Consider the following 18,337-nt stretch of genomic DNA (forward strand, 5'->3'; position numbering starts at 1 on the left):
TACCTCCCTAGTGATAGTCTCAAGGTCCTTCCTTCCCACATTCCCGTGACCAGCAATTTTTGGCATGGTTGTTGTGTCTTCCACTGTGAAGACCGAAGCAAAATAATTGTTTAAGGTCTCAGCCATTTCCACATTTCCCATTATTAAATCCCCCTTCTCATCTTCTAAGGGACCAACATTTACTTTAGTCACTCTTTTTCGTTTTATATATCGGTAAAAGCTTTTACTATCTGTTTTTATGTTTTGCGCAAGTTTACTTTTGTAATCTATCTTTCCTTTCTTTATTGCTTTCTTAGTCATTCTTTGCTGTCGTTTAAAATTTTCCCAATCTTCTAGTTTACCACTAACCTTGGTCACCTTATACGCATTGGTTTTTAATTTGATACTCTCCTTTATTGGTTATCCACGGCTGGTTATCCCTTCTCTTACCGCCATTCTTTTTCACTGGAATATATTTTTGTTGAGCACTATGAAAGAGCTCCTTAAAAGTCCTTCACTGTTCCTCAATTGTGCCACCGTTTAGTCTGTGTTCCCAGTCAACTTTAGCCAACTCTGCCCTCATCCCACTGTAGTCCCCTTTGTTTAAGCATAATATGCTCGTTTGAGACACTACTTCCTCACCCTCATCTGTATTACAAATTCAACCATACTGTGATCACTCATTCCGAGAGGATCTTTTACTAGGAGATCGTTTATTATTCCTGACTCATTACACAGGACCAGATCTAAGATAGCTTGCTCCCTTGTAGGTTCTGTAACATACTGTTCGAAGAAACAATCCCGTATGCATTCTATGATTTCCTCCTCCAGGCTACCCCGTGCGATTTTATTTGACCAATCGATATGCAGATTAAAATCCCCCATGATTACTGCCGTTCCTTTTTCACATGCCTCCATTATTCCCTTGATTATTGTCCGCCCCACCGTGAAGTTATTATTTGGGGGCCTATAAAATACGCCTACCAGTGACTTTTTCCCCTTACTATCTCTAATCTCCACCCACAATGATTCAACATTTTGTTCATTAGAGCTAATATCATCTCTCACAACTGCCCTGATATCATCCTTTATTAACAGAGCTACCCCACCTCCTTTCCCTTCTTGTCTATCGTTACGAATTGTCAGATACCCCTGTATGGTCATGGCTGTCGATGCCTTCGACAGTGCAGGCTTCCCTATCACAGCCTGCCAGATCAAAATCTGGGCAAACAGGGATCCCCTCCTATCGCTGATTAAGAAATGTGTTCTGACTGGGGATTGGGCGCCCGCACACGGAGCATGCCCTGAGGAAGTCAGACCATTCCACAGACGGATGGATGAGCTCTCCATCTAAGCTGACTGCCTACTATGGGGCAGCCAGATAGTCATGCCCCAGAAGGACAGGGAGGCGTTCAACAGGGAACTCCACAGTGAGTACCCAGGCATTGTGATGATGAAGGCCATTGCCCGGTCACACGTTTGGTGGTCCGGAATTGAGTCAGACCTGGAACACTATGTTCGCAGGCGCACGACATGTGCCCAGCTGGGCAATGCCCCCAGGGAGGCCCCGCTCAGCCCGTGGCCCTGGCCCACCAAGCCATGGTCACACATTCACGTTGACTACGCGGGCCTGTTCATGGGGAAGATGTTCCTTATCGTTGTAGATGCGTACTCGAAATGGATCGAGTGCATCATCCTGAATTCATGCACGTCATCCACCACCATGGAAAGCCTACGTGCGATCTTCGCAACCCATGGCTTGCCGGACATCCTGGTTGGTGATAATGGCACGTGTTTCACAAGCTATGAATTCCGGGAGTTTATGTCGGGCAATGGCATCAACCACGTCAGGACTGCGCCGTTCAAGCCGGCCTCCAATGGCTAGGCGGAATGTGCAGTCCAAATCATTAAGCAAGGGATGCTCAGGATTCAAGGACCCTCCCTACAATGCCGCCTATCGCGCCTCCTGCTGGCCTATAGGTCCCGCCCGCCCGCAGAGCTACTCATGAAACGGACACTCAAAACTCGGTTGTCCCTCATCCGCCCAGTCCTGACCGACATAGTTGAGGGCAAGCGCAAGTCACAAAACGAGTACCATGACCGTAATTCGAGGGGGAGATGTATAGAAATAAATGATACTGTATTCATCCTCAATCACACCATGGGGCCCAAATGGCTCGAGGGTACTGTCATTGACAAAGAAGGGAATAGGGTCATTGTGGTAAAACTCAACAATGGCCAGATATGCCGTAAGCATCTGGACCAAGTAAAAAAAAAAGATTCAGCATCGACACGGAGGAACCTGAAGAAGACCATGAGATGGAGCTCACACCACTGCTAGTGAACGTGCAACAAAAGCAATCAGAGGAATGCACAGTTCCTGAGGTCAGCACGGACAGGCTGGAATCACCACAGGTGACAGACACTCACGTCAGTGTCCAACAACCAGAGCCCCAACTGCGGCGCTCCACGAGGGAGCGCAGACCACCTGAAAGACTAAACCTATGATCCCAATAAGACTTGGGTGGGGGGGGGGGGGGGGAAGGTGATGTCATGTTTGTAACTACAATGTAACACCACTGTATTACTGTATACACTCAACTCAGATGCACACCTTGACCACAGTGGGTAAACTTGTGGGAGACACTCCTTACCTGATCACTCAGGTATATAAAGGGAGGTCCCACGCAGGGTCATCACTTCTGGAGTGCTGTAATAAAGAGTTAAGGTCACAGAGTAGCCTTGTCCCTGGAATGTGCCTTGTGTGGTTTCATGCTGTAGAGTAAGGACTTTACATAATGTAACACCACTTTTTAAGAAAGGAGGGAGAGAGAAAACGGGTAATTATAGACCGGTTAACCTGACATCAGTAGTGGGGAAAATGTTGGAAGATGAAATAGCAGCGCATTTGGAAAGCAGTGTCAGGATCGGTCCAAGTCAGCATGGATTTATGAAAGGGAAATCATGCTTGACAAATCTTCTAGAATTTTTTGAGGATGTAACTAGTAGAGTGGACAAGGGAGAACCAGTGAATGTGGTGTATTTGGACTTTCAAAAGGCTTTTGACAAGGTCCCACACAAGAGATTGGTCTGCAAAATTAAAGCACATGGTAATGGGGGTAATGTAATGACGTGGATAGAGAACTGGTTGGCAGATAGGAATCAGAGAGTCGGGATAAACGGGCCCTTTTCAGGATGGCAGGCAGTGACTAGTGGGGTGCCGCAGGACCCCAGCTATTTACACTATACATTAATGATTTAGATGAAGGAATTGAGTGTAATATCTCCAAGTTTGCAGATGACACTAAGCTGGGTGGCGGTGTGAGCTGTGAGGAGGACGCTAAGAGGTTGCAGGGTGACTTGGACAGGTTAGGTGAGTGGGCAAACGCATGGCAGATATAGTATATGTGGATAAATGTGAGGTTATCCACTTTGGTGGCAAAAACATGAAGGCAGAATATTATCTGAATGGCGGCAGATTAGGAAAAGGGGAGGTGCAACGAGACCTGGGTGCCATGGTACATCAGTCATTGAAGGTTGGCATGCAGGTACAGCAGGCAGTTAGGAAAGCAAATGGCATGTTGGCCTTCATAGCGAGGGGATTTGAGTACAGGGGCAGGGAGGTGTTGCTACAATTGTACAGGGCCTTGGTGAGGCCACACCTGGAGTATTGTGTACAGTTATGGTCTCCTAACCTGAGGAAGGACATTCTTGCTATTGAGGGAGTGCAGCGAAGGTTCACCAGACTGATTCCCGGGATGGCGGGACTGACCTATCAAGAAAGACTGGATCAACTGGGCTTGTATTCACTGGAGTTCAGAAGAATGAGAGGGGACCTCATAGAAACGTTTAAAATTCTGACGGGGTTAGACAGGTTAAATGCAGGAAGAATGTTCCCAATGTTGGGGAAGTCCAGAACCAGGGGACACAGTCTAAGGATAAGGGGGAAGCCATTTAGGACCGAGATGAGGAGGAATTTCTTCACCCAGAGAGTGGTGAACCTGTGGAATTCTCTACCACAGAAAGTTGTTGAGGCCAATTCACTAAATATATTCAAAAAGGAGTTAGATGAAGTCCTTACTACTAGGGGAATCAAGGGGTATGGTGAGAAAGCAGGAATGGGGTACTGAAGTTGCATGTTCAGCCATGAACTCATTGAATGGCGGTGCAGGCTAGAAGGGCCGAATGGCCTACTCCTGCACCTATTTTCTATGTTTCTATGTCTATGTTTTCTATGTTTATGATGGAGGAAAGGTCATTGATGTAACTGCTAAAGATGGCTGGGCCAAGGATGTCTCCCTAAGGAATTCATGCAGTGATATCCTGTAGCTATAATAACTGGCCTCCAACAATCACAACCTTTGTGTCAAGTATGACTCTAACCACTGGAGGATTTATCCTTTGATCCCCATTAACTTCAGTTTTGCTAGGGCTCCTTAGTGCCATATGCTGTCAAATACTGCCTTGATGTTGAGGCATCTAATTTCATCCCCAGTCCTCTGGCATTTAGCCCTTGGACCCATGTCTGGATCAAGGCTGTGATAAGGGTTTGAACTGAGTAATTCTGATGGGAATCTGAACTGAGGTTTGTTAAGTAGGCTTTACTGAACAGGTGTTACCTGATGGCACTACCGATCATTCCTGCTATCATTTTACTCTTGATTTGGAGAAGGCTAATCCTGTTTTCTTGTAAATAGGACATATCTGGGCAATCTTTCACATTGTTGGGTAGATGCCAGTGTTTTCGCTGCACTGCAACAGCTTGGCAAGGAGAATGAATAATTCTGGTGCATATGTCTTCAATACTACAGCCAAGATGTTATAAAGAAAGAAAGACAGACTTGGATTTATATAGCGCCTTTCACAACCACCGGATGTCTCAAAGCGCTTTACAGCCAATTAACTATTTTTGAAGTGCAGTCACTGCTGTAATGTAGGAAACATTATCAGGGCCCAAAGCTTTTGCTGTGTTCAGTGCACTGCTTATTAATGTCATATGGAATGAAACAAATTGGCTGGACATTGGCATATTTGATGGTGGGGATGACAAGGGTATAAGGGGAGGCTGAGTAGGTTTATCCAATTAGCAAGTTTGTCTGAAGATGATTGCAAACAATTTAACTTAGTTCCTTGCATTTATATGCTGGAATCCACTACAGAGAATGGGACTGTAAATGGCGACTCCTCCTCCTGTTTGTTGTCTGGTTGTGCAACACCATTCTTGACTGGACGTGGAAGGGCTACAGAGTTTCACGCTGATCTGTTGATCTTGGTACTGGAGAAGTAACCTGCTTGACTTCGTCCCCACCAGCCTATCTGTCCACAGTAGCAAATTGACTATCGCATAGTCCTTGTGAATGTAAAATCTTGTTTCCATCATTGTGTTAACATGGCTCTACCGCTAACTGAGTGGGACAGACCAAGAACAGTCTGTATATAGCCTGCTGCTTTTGGTGTTTGGCATGCAAGTAGCCCTTTGTAGCAGCTTCGCAAGATTCATATATCATTCTAAGGTATGCCTAGTGCTGCTCCTGGCATGCTCTTCTACAATTTGCATTGAATCAAAATTGGACTCCTAGCTTGATGGCGATCAAGGAGTGAGAGATGTGCTGGGCCACGAGGTTGCAGATTGTGGTGGTATACAATATCACTGCTGTTGATGGTCCACAGTGCCTGATTGATGCCCAGTTTTAGGTTCTAGGTCTGTCCCACCCAGTTAGCGTTAGAGCCACGTTAACACAATGATGGAGACAAGATTTTACATTCACAAGGACTATGCGATGGCCAATTCTACAAATGCTACTGTGGACAGATGTGTCGATGACAAGTAGGCTGGTGGGGACAAAGTCAAATAGGTTACTTCTCCATGTTGTTTCCCTCACCTGCTGATGTATGCCCACGCTGACAGCTTTGTTCTTCAAAACTCAACTAGCTTGGTCAGTGACAGTGCTAATAAGCCTCTTTTGATGGTGGACGGTGAAGCCTCTACCCAGAGTACATTCTGTAGCCTTGATTCCATCAGAGCTTTCTCCAAGTGTTGCTCAATATGGAAGAATGCTGATTCATCAGTTGGGAGGAGGGTCGGTGGTGATAAGCAGGAGGTTTTGTTGATCTTGTTTGACCTGAAGCCATGAGACCTACTTTAACGACCGGACTTAATACAAGGGAAAGTTGACAAGAAAGCAATATTTCTGTAATAACCTTTGGTATTCCTTTTGTATTGCCTAACTATTCACTTCTACTGCAATAGTGTTATTGATTATTCCTACTAAATAAAATGTGGAATATGTAAAATAGAGGTAGATTATTAACGGTAAAAGAAGTAATCAGAAAGTGACCTTCTGAATGAAAAATCTCCATTCCAGAAAGAAACCAAAATGTAATTTAGCTTTAAAGCCTTACAACAAATATTTAAAAATAATATTGATATTAATGTATACTAACATGCTGCAATTCTTCTTGTGAATTCTGTACAAGATTTCAGATTTTCTATACATCAATATATCCAAGCAAAGAAAATCTTAGTATGAGAACAATTGCTCTTATAATTTGTCCACAAGAAAAACTTCATCCTCAGATTTTCCCCTTGTCCTGTGCAAGTGCAAGAGTAACAATTAATAGTGTAGAATTCTACATAAATGCAAAAGCAATTTCTTTCCAATATGCCAAAAATTACAAAATTCAAATGCAAGGTCTTAGCTTCATGACCCTCTTCAGGAGAGCAGCCTAAAAAAAATGGCAAAATGTAACTTTTAACTTTCTTCACAAGTGATACCTTTCATTAAACAAAGTCTCAAAATTCCCCCAAACTCTGGGAAGGATGGGGAGTGAATACATATTTTTCAAAGGACTTACTGGGGTAAATTTTCAACTTTCCACCCGAATATAAAACCGAAGTTTAGGAAAAACCACCTGTTTTAGAAACCGCACAAATTTCGTTTCCATTAAAATCATTCTTTCCCTGGCTCCTTAAAAAAATAAAGTAGAGCAAGATATATGCATAAATGAGAACTTACCTAGTGGTTGTAAATTTCTGAATATAGGATGGGTAACTGGTATGGTATATTTAGCATGACGAATAAAACAGGATACACAGATAGAAACAGTTATGAATATTTTTTTATGTTATTTTCTCACTTTACCTAATTATTTTATACTGTCTTCCAGTCTCTGCATTGTCTTCCTTTAGCCAAGAAGGACCATTTCCTTCATTTTACTGTTGCACTATATTGATTAATAGGAGATGTTGAATTGGGTAGATCATTGCTGAATTTCCCTTTCTCTTCACTCAAGATGGATGCTCCACTGTGGCCTCCATTAAATGGTTGAGAATCATTTAGACACACGATAAACGGGATGGCTTAGTTTGAGCGACAAAGAGTTTCTAGCTGGGACCCAATCATAAGAATTCAGCAATTTCTAATGGTTTACAATGGCAATTATTCTATTCAAATTAAACAAAATAAACCTGAAAACTATAATATAGTGACCACTGTAAAGAAAATGTTTAAAATATTACCTTATCCTCTAACGCAGCCATTCGCTCTTTTAGATGGAGCTGAAGTCGCTCATTAGACTCTGTTAGCAATCTGTCCACTGTATCTGACAGTCTCTTATTGTGCTCTTCATTCATTTTCTCCCTTTGGCGAGCCTATGACATTTGAAATAAAAAAGCAGATTTGCAAAACATTTACATTTATAGCGAAGATTGACAACAGGCTTGAATAATTGCAGTTTGGGTTCAGCCATTACATATTCAGAGCTGTAAGCCATGGACAGATCTTTTTGTTACAATTTTGAAGAACTATTTTCTTTCAGTACTGTGTCATATTTCACCTCAAACCATTTTTCACTTGCCATTTATTTTGGATCCATGTTTTCCATTTAGCTTGTTTCCCTTCGTATTTCAGCTTTGTCTTTTTGGCTCCATTTATTTGAAAGCATCATCTTGTAACAAATCTGCTAGTTAAAGTTTCACATCTAAATGTTCCAATTTTGCAATGTAATCATGTAATGATCATTACAATCATCGAAATAAGCTAATTCACTCTGAGTTGAGTATTGTGACTGAACTGGTATTGAGCCTATTGTATTTGTCAATACTAAGTGCTGATGGTAATGCATCTGCTCTGAATCTAATATACTGGGCCTGGAAAGAAGAAGTAAGAGACCTCCTAATTTTGAATGTAATATTTTATGAAAAGAATAATCAGTGTCTGTTGTGTGCTTTGAGTACCAATTTCTAATACTAATAGTGGGTCACAGAAAAGAATCATAGAATCATAGACTAGTACAGCACAAAAGGAAGCCATTCAGCCCAACAAGTCTGCGCCGGCTCTTTTGACAAACAATCCAGGTAGTCTCATTCCTCTGCTCTTTCCCCATATCTTTGCATTTTTTTTTTCCTTCAAGTATTTATCCAATTCTCTTTTGATGGCTACTATTGAATCTGTTTCCACCACCCTATCAGGCAGTGCATTCCAAATACTAACCACTTGTTGCATTAAACATATTTCCTCATGTCATCTCTTAATCCATTGCCAATCACCTTATATCTGTGCCCTCTGGTTATCGACCCTTCAGTCATTGAAAAAGATTTATCATTATTTACTCTATCTAAGCCCTTCATGAATTTAAACAACTCTTAAACAAACCCAGCTTCTCCAGTCTATCCATGTAACTGTAATCCCTAATCCCTGGTACCTAAAACGACAGAGGGTGTTAAAAAAACAAGCCTGAAGGCTTTGTGTCTTAATGCAAGGAGTATCCGCAATAAGGTGGATGAATTAACTGTGCAAATAGATGTTAACAAATATGATGTGATTGGGATTACGGAGACGTGGCTCCAGGATGATCAGGGCTGGGAACTCAACATCCAGGGGTATTCAACATTCAGGAAGGATAGAATAAAAGGAAAAGGAGGTGGGGTAGCATTGCTGGTTAAGGAGGAGATTAAGGCAATAGTTAGGAAGGACATTAGCTTAGATGATGTGGAATCTATATGGGTAGAGCTACAGAACACCAAAGGGCAAAAAACATTAGTGGGAGTTGTGTACAGACCTCCAAACAGTAGTAGTGATGTTCGGGAGGGCATCAAACAGGAAATTAGGGGTGCATGCAATAAAGGTGCAGCAGTTATAATGGGTGACTTTAATATGCACATAGATTGGGCTAACCAAACTGGAAGCAATACGGTGGAGGAGGATTTCCTGGAGTGCATAAGGGATGGTTTTTTAGACCAATATGTCGAGGAACCAACTAAGGGGGAGGCCATCTTAGACTGGGTGTTATGTAATGAGAGAGGATTAATTAGCAATCTCGTTCTGCGAGGCCCCTTGGGGAAGAGTGACCATAATATGGTGGAATTCTGCATTAGGATGGAGAATGAAACAGTTAATTCAGAGACCATGGTCCAGAACTTAAAGAAGGCTAACTTTGAAGGTATGAGGCGTGAATTGGCTGGGATGGATTGGCGAATGATACTTAAGGGGTTGACTGTGGATGGGCAATGGCAGACATTTAGAGACCGCATGAATGAATTACAACAATTGTACATTCCTGTCTGGCGTAAAAATAAAAAAGGGAAGGTGGCTCAACCGTGGCTATCAAGGGAAATCAGGTATAGTATTAAAGCCAAGGAAGTGGCATACAAATTGGCCAGAAATAGCAGCGAACCTGGGGACTGGGAGAAATTTAGAACTCAGCAGAGGAGGACAAAGGGTTTGATTAGGGCAGGGAAAATGGAGTATGAGAAGAAGCTTGCAGGGAACATTAAGACGGATTGCAAAACTTTCTATAGATATGTAAAGAGAAAAAGGTTAGTAAAGACAAACGTAGGTCCCCTGCAGTCAGAATCAGGGGAAGTCATAACGGGGAACAAAGAAATGGCAGACCAATTGAACAAGTACTTTGGTTCGGTATTCACGAAGGAGGACACAAACAACCTTCCGGTTATAAAAGGGGTCGGGGGGTCTAGTAAGGAGGAGGAACTGAGGGAAATCCTTATTAGCCGGGAAATTGTGTTGGGGAAATTGATGGGATTGAAGGCCGATAAATCCCCAGGGCCTGATGGACTGCATCCCAGAGTACTTAAGGAGGTGGCCTTAGAAATAGTGGATGCATTGACAGTCATTTTCCAACATTCCATTGACTCTGGATCAGTTCCTATAGAGTGGAGGGTAGCCAATGTAACCCCACTTTTTAAAAAAGGAGGGAGAGAGAAAACAGGGAATTATAGACCGGTCAGCCTGACATCGGTAGTGGGTAAAATGATGGAATCAATTATTAAGGATGTCATAGCAGTGCATTTGGAAAGAGGTGACATGATAGGTCCAAGTCAGCATGGATTTGTGAAAGGGAAATCATGCTTGACAAATCTTCTGGAATTTTTTGAGGATGTTTCCAGTAGAGTGGACAAGGGAGAACCAGTTGATGTGGTATATTTGGACTTTCAGAAGGCGTTCGACAAGGTCCCACACAAGAGATTGATGTGCAAAGTTAGAGCACATGGGATTGGGGGTAGTGTGCTGACATGGATTGAGAACTGGTTGTCAGACAGGAAGCAAAGAGTAGGAGTAAATGGGGATTTTTCAGAATGGCAGGCAGTGACTAGTGGGGTACTGCAAGGTTCTGTGCTGGGGCCCCAGCCGTTTACACTGTACATTAATGATTTAGATGACGGGATTAAATGTAGTATCTCCAAATTTGCAGATGACACTAAGTTGGGTGGCAGTGTGAGCTGCGAGGAGGATGCTGTGAGGCTGCAGAGCGACTTGGATAGGTTAGGTGAGTGGGCAAATGTATGGCAGATGAAGTATATGTGGATAAATGTGAGGTTATCCACTTTGGTGGTAAAAACAGAGAGACAGACTATTATCTGAATGGTGACAGATTAGGAAAAGGGGAGGTGCAAAGAGACCTGGGTGTCATGGTACATCAGTCATTGAAGGTTGGCATGCAGGTACAGCAGGCAGTTAGGAAAGCAAATGGCATGTTGGCCTTCATAGCGAGGAGATTTGAGTACAGGGGCAGGGAGGTGTTGCTACAATTGTACAGGGCCTTGGTGAGGCCACACCTGGAGTATTGTGTACAGTTTTGGTCTCCTAACCTGAGGAAGGACATTCTTGCTATTGAGGGAGTGCAGCGAAGGTTCACCAGACTGATTCCCGGGATGGCGGGACTGACCTATCAAGAAAGACTGGATCAACTGGGCTTGTATTCACTGGAGTTCAGAAGAATGAGAGGGGACCTCATAGAAACATTTAAAATTCTGACGGGGTTAGACAGATTAGATGCAGGAAGAATGTTCCCAATGTTGGGGAAGTCCAGAACCAGAGGTCACAGTCTAAGGATAAGGGGTAAGCCATTTAGGACCGAGATGCGGAGGATCTTCTTCACCCAGAGAGTGGTGAACCTGTGGAATTCTCTACCACAGAAAGTTGTTGAGGCCAATTCACTAAATATATTCAAAAAGGAGTTAGATGAGGTCCTTACTACTAGGGGGATCAAGGGATATGGCGAGAAAGCAGGAATGGGGTACTGAAGTTGAATGTTCAGCCATGAACGCATTGAATGGAGGTGCAGGCTAGAAGGGCCGAATGGCCTACTCCTGCACCTATTTTCTATGTTTCTATGTTTTGATAAATCTCTTCTGTGCCTTCTGAAAAGCCTTCACCTCCTTCCTAAAGTGTGGTCCCCAGAATTGGACACAATGAACAGTTGGGACAAACTAGTGCTTTATACAGGCTGAGCATAACTTCCTGGTTTTTGAATTCTATGCCTCTATTGATAAAGCCCAGGATCCCAAAAGTTTTATTCACTGCTTTGTTAATTTGTCCTGCTATCTTCAAAGATATGTGCACAACCCCGCCACCCCCCAGGTTTCTCTGCTTTGCACCCACTTTAAAATTGTACTATTTGCTCACTGAGTGCTGGGCAGATCATCGACTATATTGTAATGAGACCTGAACCTGAAAATAATTCAGTCCTCTCGCTAAATCCATTAGGCCCATTTTGGGGAGATCTGAAAATTACCCGCCCCCATGGAAGGCCAAACGTCCATTTTCAAAGTATAAACTAGATTGTGTTTTGACACATCACTGATTGGATAATGGTACAGCTGTTGCTTTTCCTTAAAGACACAGCAATATAAAAACTAAAGGGTAATTATATCTTTCAACACTGGGAAGAAAACTGGTGGTAGCGGTTTGACTGCCCGTTATGCATCCTGTCTGATTTTACCTTCCATTGACATTAATGGAATGGAAAAGCAGACAGGGTGTATAATGGGGGCCATTCCGCTATTGTCAATTTTCTGCATGTTGGGAAAGTTAAAAGCTACCCCTAAATATCAGACAAAAGTGATTTGGTCTTCTGCTAGCCACTGGGTAAGCCCTCTGGTGGTCCTTTCCCACCTTTATAGCTGTCTTGTGATTCACTCATTTAGCAGCCAGAATTTCGGTCTCCTAGTTTGAGTGCCCAGCAGTTCATCAATTATATTCTATTGGCGAGAAAGCAGGAAGGGGGTACTGAAGTTTCATGTTCAGCCATGAACTCATTGAATGGCGGTGCAGGCTAGAAGGGCTGAATGGCCTACTCCTGCACCTATTTTCTATGTTTCTATGTTTCTATATTCTAATGAGGTCTGAACCAGAAAATAATTCAGTCCTGTCATTAAATCTATCGGCATTTTCACCAAAATTTAGATAAACACTTATTTTAACAAGTAACACGACAAGTAACAATTGAAATAACTAATACAGCATGATATTAGATTCAATCCTTAGTATCAGATTCTCGATATGACTTACCCTCTGAAGTTCCTGATTCTTTTCTTCAAGCTGAGTCTCTAAGTGCCTCAAACGTTCTTCTATGCTGCCATGTCTCTCTTCAGCCTACAACACAAATTGAAAGAGCTGAACAGAACTCACTTTTATTTAACTAAGTTGAAATACCTGTCATGTGTTTTTTTTTAAAAACAAGGAAAAACAGGCCAAACTCAAGCCTACGCTGTCTGTGAACTCAAGTGCTCAGAATTAAGCAGGCAGCTAGAGAGCATTGCTAAACATTTGTAGACTGTTAATGCCAATAACACCTAAGCATCAGCAATATTTTATTACAGATTTCAAAAATATTTACATGAGTGATGAGTTCTGCCATAAGTAACATGCTGGATTTTCATGGTTAAACCACAATCCTGCTATTTTAACATATAAAGCTCCTCAAGCACAAAATTGGACAATGATAAATTGTGAAAAAAATACCAGATTCTAATTATCAACCAGCAGGACTAACTTCCTAAACATGGTCATCATTTCTCGCAGTTTTGCTTCCAAAACATAGGGATAATCATCAGATGAGGTAGAAGAGATTGGATCAGACTGACAAGTTAAGGAAAAGAGGAACAAATCGAAAAATCAGAACTAAAGACACAAAAGCTGAACAAAATATAGCACATAGGGGTCGAAATTCGGTTGGAAGCTAATTAGGGAGTTAACAGCAGTGGGACGGTAAATTTTGCACCGGGAAATGGTTTGCGTCTGCAGCCACAAAATTCAGCAGCTGGGCCCCGAGAGTGGAGCGGAGTGCTAAGGGAGGCGTTGCACACTTCTCTTCAGCTATTAGGCTGGCTGAGCAATTGAAATCCCGAGCTAAAGAGTCGGCCTCGGATGCCCTTAGAGAAGCTTTCATGGAAAAAGAAAATTCACCACAAAAAACATTCCCAATACCTTGGTTACCCCACATAAAAATCAAACAAAGAAAAACCAATCACACTGACCTCATTCAGTAATTTGTTCCCTCACCGCCGCCGGGACAGCTCTGACCGCCTGGTTTTTCGGGTGGTTCCACTACGGGGCGTTATCGAGTCAACTCGAAACAAAAATCTAAGCGCTGTCGAAACCGGGGTTGTTGCACACCGACTTGATGCTCACAGGCTGTATTGGTCAGCGCCACCGGCACCGGCACACTGAATGTGCCAAACGGCGCGAATGCCGGCACTCGCGGCTCCGAGCCCTTTTGCACCCCTGTTCCAACCCTTTCCAGGAGTGCTAAGCGACCAAATTTCTAACCCACAATGTTTGAAACAAAAAGAATGACAAAAAGCCAAACACTAACTACACAAACCAATAATACTCTCAATCGTCTGGTTGTTATATTAAAATAGTTTGGTACAATCATGTAGATAAGTAACTTGCAGGTTGCTTAATGAAGCAAATATCAAAATGTTGCTACAGCAATGTTGATTTTTCTCTTTGAAAGTTCAAGAAGTGAGCAGGGCTTTCATGCAAGTTTATGGGGGGTGGGGAACAACCTGACCTCGTCAGTGAATAGCAGCTTATTGTATACATCGGATGTAGAATTTTCACATAATCAATTGCAAATTTTTTATTGATGGTAATGCTTTCACAATCATTAATCTTCTTCGACAAATGTTATCACACATCGTGTATTGCTTGGATAATTGTTACTCACACTTACAGCTACTGCTGGATCAAAAATAGACTAAAATGACCATACAAAATTGAAATTATGTACTTTATTGAACATAAAAGAATCCACAGTTGACTTCAAGGATGTATTTCAGTTGGGAGGGTATATGAACTGCTTAATATTTACTCATGTCATTTGTAATGGTAGTTCAACTCTTGATTAGATTACTGTCCTGATTATTTCCCGGACAAAAGAAAGAACTTTCACTTATATAGTGCCTTTCATAACCACAGGATGTAGCAAAGTGATTTACTGTCAATTAAATACTTTTGAAATATGGTCACTGCTATAATGTAGGAAACGTGGCAGCTAACTTGTGAAGAGCATGTCCTACAAACAGCAATGACATAAATGACTAGATAATCTGTTTCAGGTGTTGATTGAGGGATAAATTTGAGCCAGGACACTGGGAGAACTCCTTGCTCTGCTTTGCCATGGGATCATTCACAGTCACCTGACAGGACAGACGGTATAACATCTCATCCAAAAGATGGCACTTCTAACAATGCAGCACTCCCTCAGTGCTGCACTCAAGTGTCAACCTAGGTTATACGCTCAAGATTCCGGAGTGGGTCTTAAACCCCACGACCTTCTGACCCAGAGGTGAAAGTGATACCACTGAACCAAAGCTCGCACCATGGCTTAGAAATTCAGCCATGCACCGCCTGCAAATGATCTATTTCCTTCATCACGTTCCCAGCCATATTGTTTTATTTGAGAAAGAAAGAACTTGCATTTATGTAGCGTCTTTCACATCCTTATAACATCCGAAAGTACTTTGCAGCCAATTTTGTACTGAAATTTGTTATGTAGGGAAACATAGCAGCCAATTCTGTGCACAGCAAGCTCCCACAATTGCCAATGAGATTCATCATCATCATAGGCAGTCCCTCGGAATCGAGGAAGACTTGCTTCCACTCTTAACATGAGTTCTTAGGTGGCTGTACAGTCCAATATGAGAACCACAGCCTCTGTCACAGGTGGGGCAGATAGTCGTTGAGGGAAGGGGTGGGTGGGACTGGTTTGCCACACGCTCATTCCGCTGCCTGCACTTGATTTCTGCATGCTCTCGGCGACAAGACTCGGGGTGCTCAGCGCCCTCCCAGATGCGCTTCCTCCACTTAGGGTGGCCTTTGGCCAGGGTCTTCCAGGTGTCAGTGGGGATGTTGCATTTTATCGGGGTGGCTTTGAGGATGTCCTTGTAATGTTTCCGCTGCCCAACTTTGGCTCGTTTGCAGTGAAGGAGTTCCGAGTGGAGCACTTGCTTTGGAGTCTCGTGTCTGGCTTGCAAACTATGTGGTCTGCCCAGCAGAGCTGATCAAGTGTGATCAGTGTTTCGATGCTGGGGATGATGGCCTGGTCGAGGACGTTAATGTTGGTGCGTTTGTCCTCCTCGAGGATTTGTAGGATCTTGCGGAGACATTGTTGGTGGTATTTCTCCAGCGATTTGAGGTGTCTACTGTACATGGTCCATGTCTCTGAGCCATACAGGAGGGCAGGTATGACTACAGCCCTGTAGACCATGAGCTTGGTGGCAGTTTTGAGGGCCTAATGAGATTAATGAGCAGTTAATTTGCATTTGGTGGTACCTGTATCGGTTGACAGATAAACATTGGGCATGATACCAGGATAACTCCCGAGTTCATCATCAGATAGTACCATGGGATCTTTTACATCCACCTGAACAGGCAGTCAGAGCCTCAGTTTAATGTCCCACCTCTAACCATGCAGTACTGCATTGAAGTGCCAGAGTAAATTATGTGCTCAAGCACATAAGGGTGAGGCTTGTATGTAAGAATGTTAGCACTAAGTGAAGCTGACACTTACACTAGGAATTTCCTCACAGCTTCTCTACTCTCCATGCGTAAATGGGGTTTCCGCCAAAGTTACAACGGCAAAGGTGCCCCAAAAGGATTCCTGGTGCTCATTTGTTTTTTTGAATTTGATATTGTAATTTACATCATCCATTATGACAACCAATTTACCTCTTACTGCAAACAGCCATTGTCATTATAGGTACATAGAGGTAGTTGTACCCATTTTATTGGTGCAAAATTAGCAGTATGAGGGCCAATATCAAGGACCAATGTCCTGTGCCCCAAGGAAGCCTGAAAGTCGCCTGACCCCAAATTGGATGTAAGCAATTTTTCAGGCACCCCCAGCAAACACCTAAAAGAGGCGTTAGGCTCCTATGTAGATGAATGGCCAACTCCTGGTTTAGAACCTTTCGGGAAATTGGTGCAACAAGGAGCGGAGCAGGTGTTGGGCCAGTTTCTTAAAGGATGCAGCTCACCATAAAAGGGAGATTATGGTAGAGGCAGAACAGTGGACTAATTGCTCATAATTGCACAGTGGAAGCATGTGGGCAACACTGCTCCTTTAGATGCTGTAGAGTTGGAGATCCTGTAGGAGTGGCACTAAAAGAAGAGCATTTGCATTGAGGGTTAGTGCATCACATTACTTTGTAATAAGGTGGATGAATTAACTGTGCCAAAGCTAGAAGGTACAATTAACTGTGCAAATAGATGTTAACAAATATGATGTGATTGGGATTACAGAGACGTGGCTCCAGGATGATCAGGGCTGGGAACTCAACATCCAGGGGTATTCAACATTCAGGAAAGATAGAATAAAATGAAAAGGAGGTGGGGTAGCATTGCTGGTTAAGGAGCAAATTAAGGCAATAGTTCGGAAGGACATTAGCTTGGATGATGTGGAATCTATATGGGTAGAGCTGCAGAATACCAAAGGGCAAAAAATGTTAGTGGGAGTTGTGTACAGATCTCCAAACAGTAGTAGTGATGTTGGGGAGGGCATCAAACAGGAAATTAGGGGTGCGTGCAATAAAGGTGCAGCAGTTATAATGGGTGACTTTAATATGCACATAGATTGGGTTAACCAAACTGGAAGCAATACGGTGGAGGAGGATTTCCTGGAGTGCATAAGGGATGGTTTTTTAGACCAATATGTCGAGGAACCAACTAGGGGGGAGGCCATCTTAGACTGGGTGTTGTGTAATGAGAGAGGATTAATTAGCAATCTCGTTGTGCGAGGCCCCTTGGGGAAGAGTGACCATAATATGGTGGAATTCTGCATTAGGATGGAGAATGAAACAGTTAATTCAGAGACCATGGTCCAGAACTTAAAGAAGGGTAACTTTGAAGGTATGAGGCGTGAATTGGCTAGGATAGATTGGCGAATGATACTGAAGGGGTTGACTGTGATTGGATGATTGGATAATAGGAACCTTAACCAATTTTCTCTGCTTAACGCAGGGTTACTTACATGGATAAGAGGTAAGCCATTTAGGACCGAGATGAGGAGGAATTTCTTCACCCAGAGAGTGGTGAACCTGTGGAATTCTCTACCACAGAAAGTTGTTGAGGCCAATTCACTAAATATATTCAAAAAGGAGTTAGATGAAGTCCTTACTACTAGGGGAATCAAGGGGTATGGTGAGAAAGCAGGAATGGGGTACTGAAGTTGCATGTTCAGCCATGAACTCATTGAATGGCGGTGCAGGCTAGAAGGGCCGAATGGCCGACTCCTGCACCTATTTTCTATGTTTCTATGTTTCTATTACAAAATAGAAATAAATTTGCAGGTATTAAATTTTTGCACACATTTCTTGTGGGGCATATAATGCATGGTACAAGCCTACATTGGCAACTCCATCAATCTCCGGAAAGTAACATTTCAACCATTGTGCACACCTATTTCACTTTTGTGTATTTTCATTGTGCCAAAGCTGGAAGGTACAATTTTCATGCAGGTGGAGGTGGCAGTCAATTAACAGCATACAGAGATTCAGGTTTCCAGCCGGAAGTGCTCCTATGCTGTTAGAGGATTTCTTCAAGTGTCAGCGTTG

The 18,337-nt window shown here is 42.9% G+C and overlaps 1 protein-coding gene across 6 annotated transcripts in view; it reads right to left on the minus strand.

Moving 5' to 3' along the window:
• ppfia2 (PTPRF interacting protein alpha 2) overlaps positions 1-18,337 on the minus strand; it is a 639,866-nt gene that overhangs the window by 219,745 nt on the left and 401,784 nt on the right. For all 6 annotated transcript variants that reach the window (XM_070900188.1, XM_070900187.1, XM_070900185.1 and 3 more), the window contains 2 exons: positions 12,789-12,872; positions 7,499-7,630 (listed from right to left, as the gene is read on the minus strand). In XM_070900188.1, coding sequence (XP_070756289.1) covers positions 7,499-7,630; positions 12,789-12,872 — 216 coding nt within the window. The remainder of the gene's footprint in view (positions 1-7,498; positions 7,631-12,788; positions 12,873-18,337) is intronic.

The sequence above is a fragment of the Pristiophorus japonicus genome, chromosome 15 (assembly GCF_044704955.1).
Source record: "Pristiophorus japonicus isolate sPriJap1 chromosome 15, sPriJap1.hap1, whole genome shotgun sequence".
Taxonomy (NCBI): domain Eukaryota; kingdom Metazoa; phylum Chordata; class Chondrichthyes; family Pristiophoridae; genus Pristiophorus; species Pristiophorus japonicus.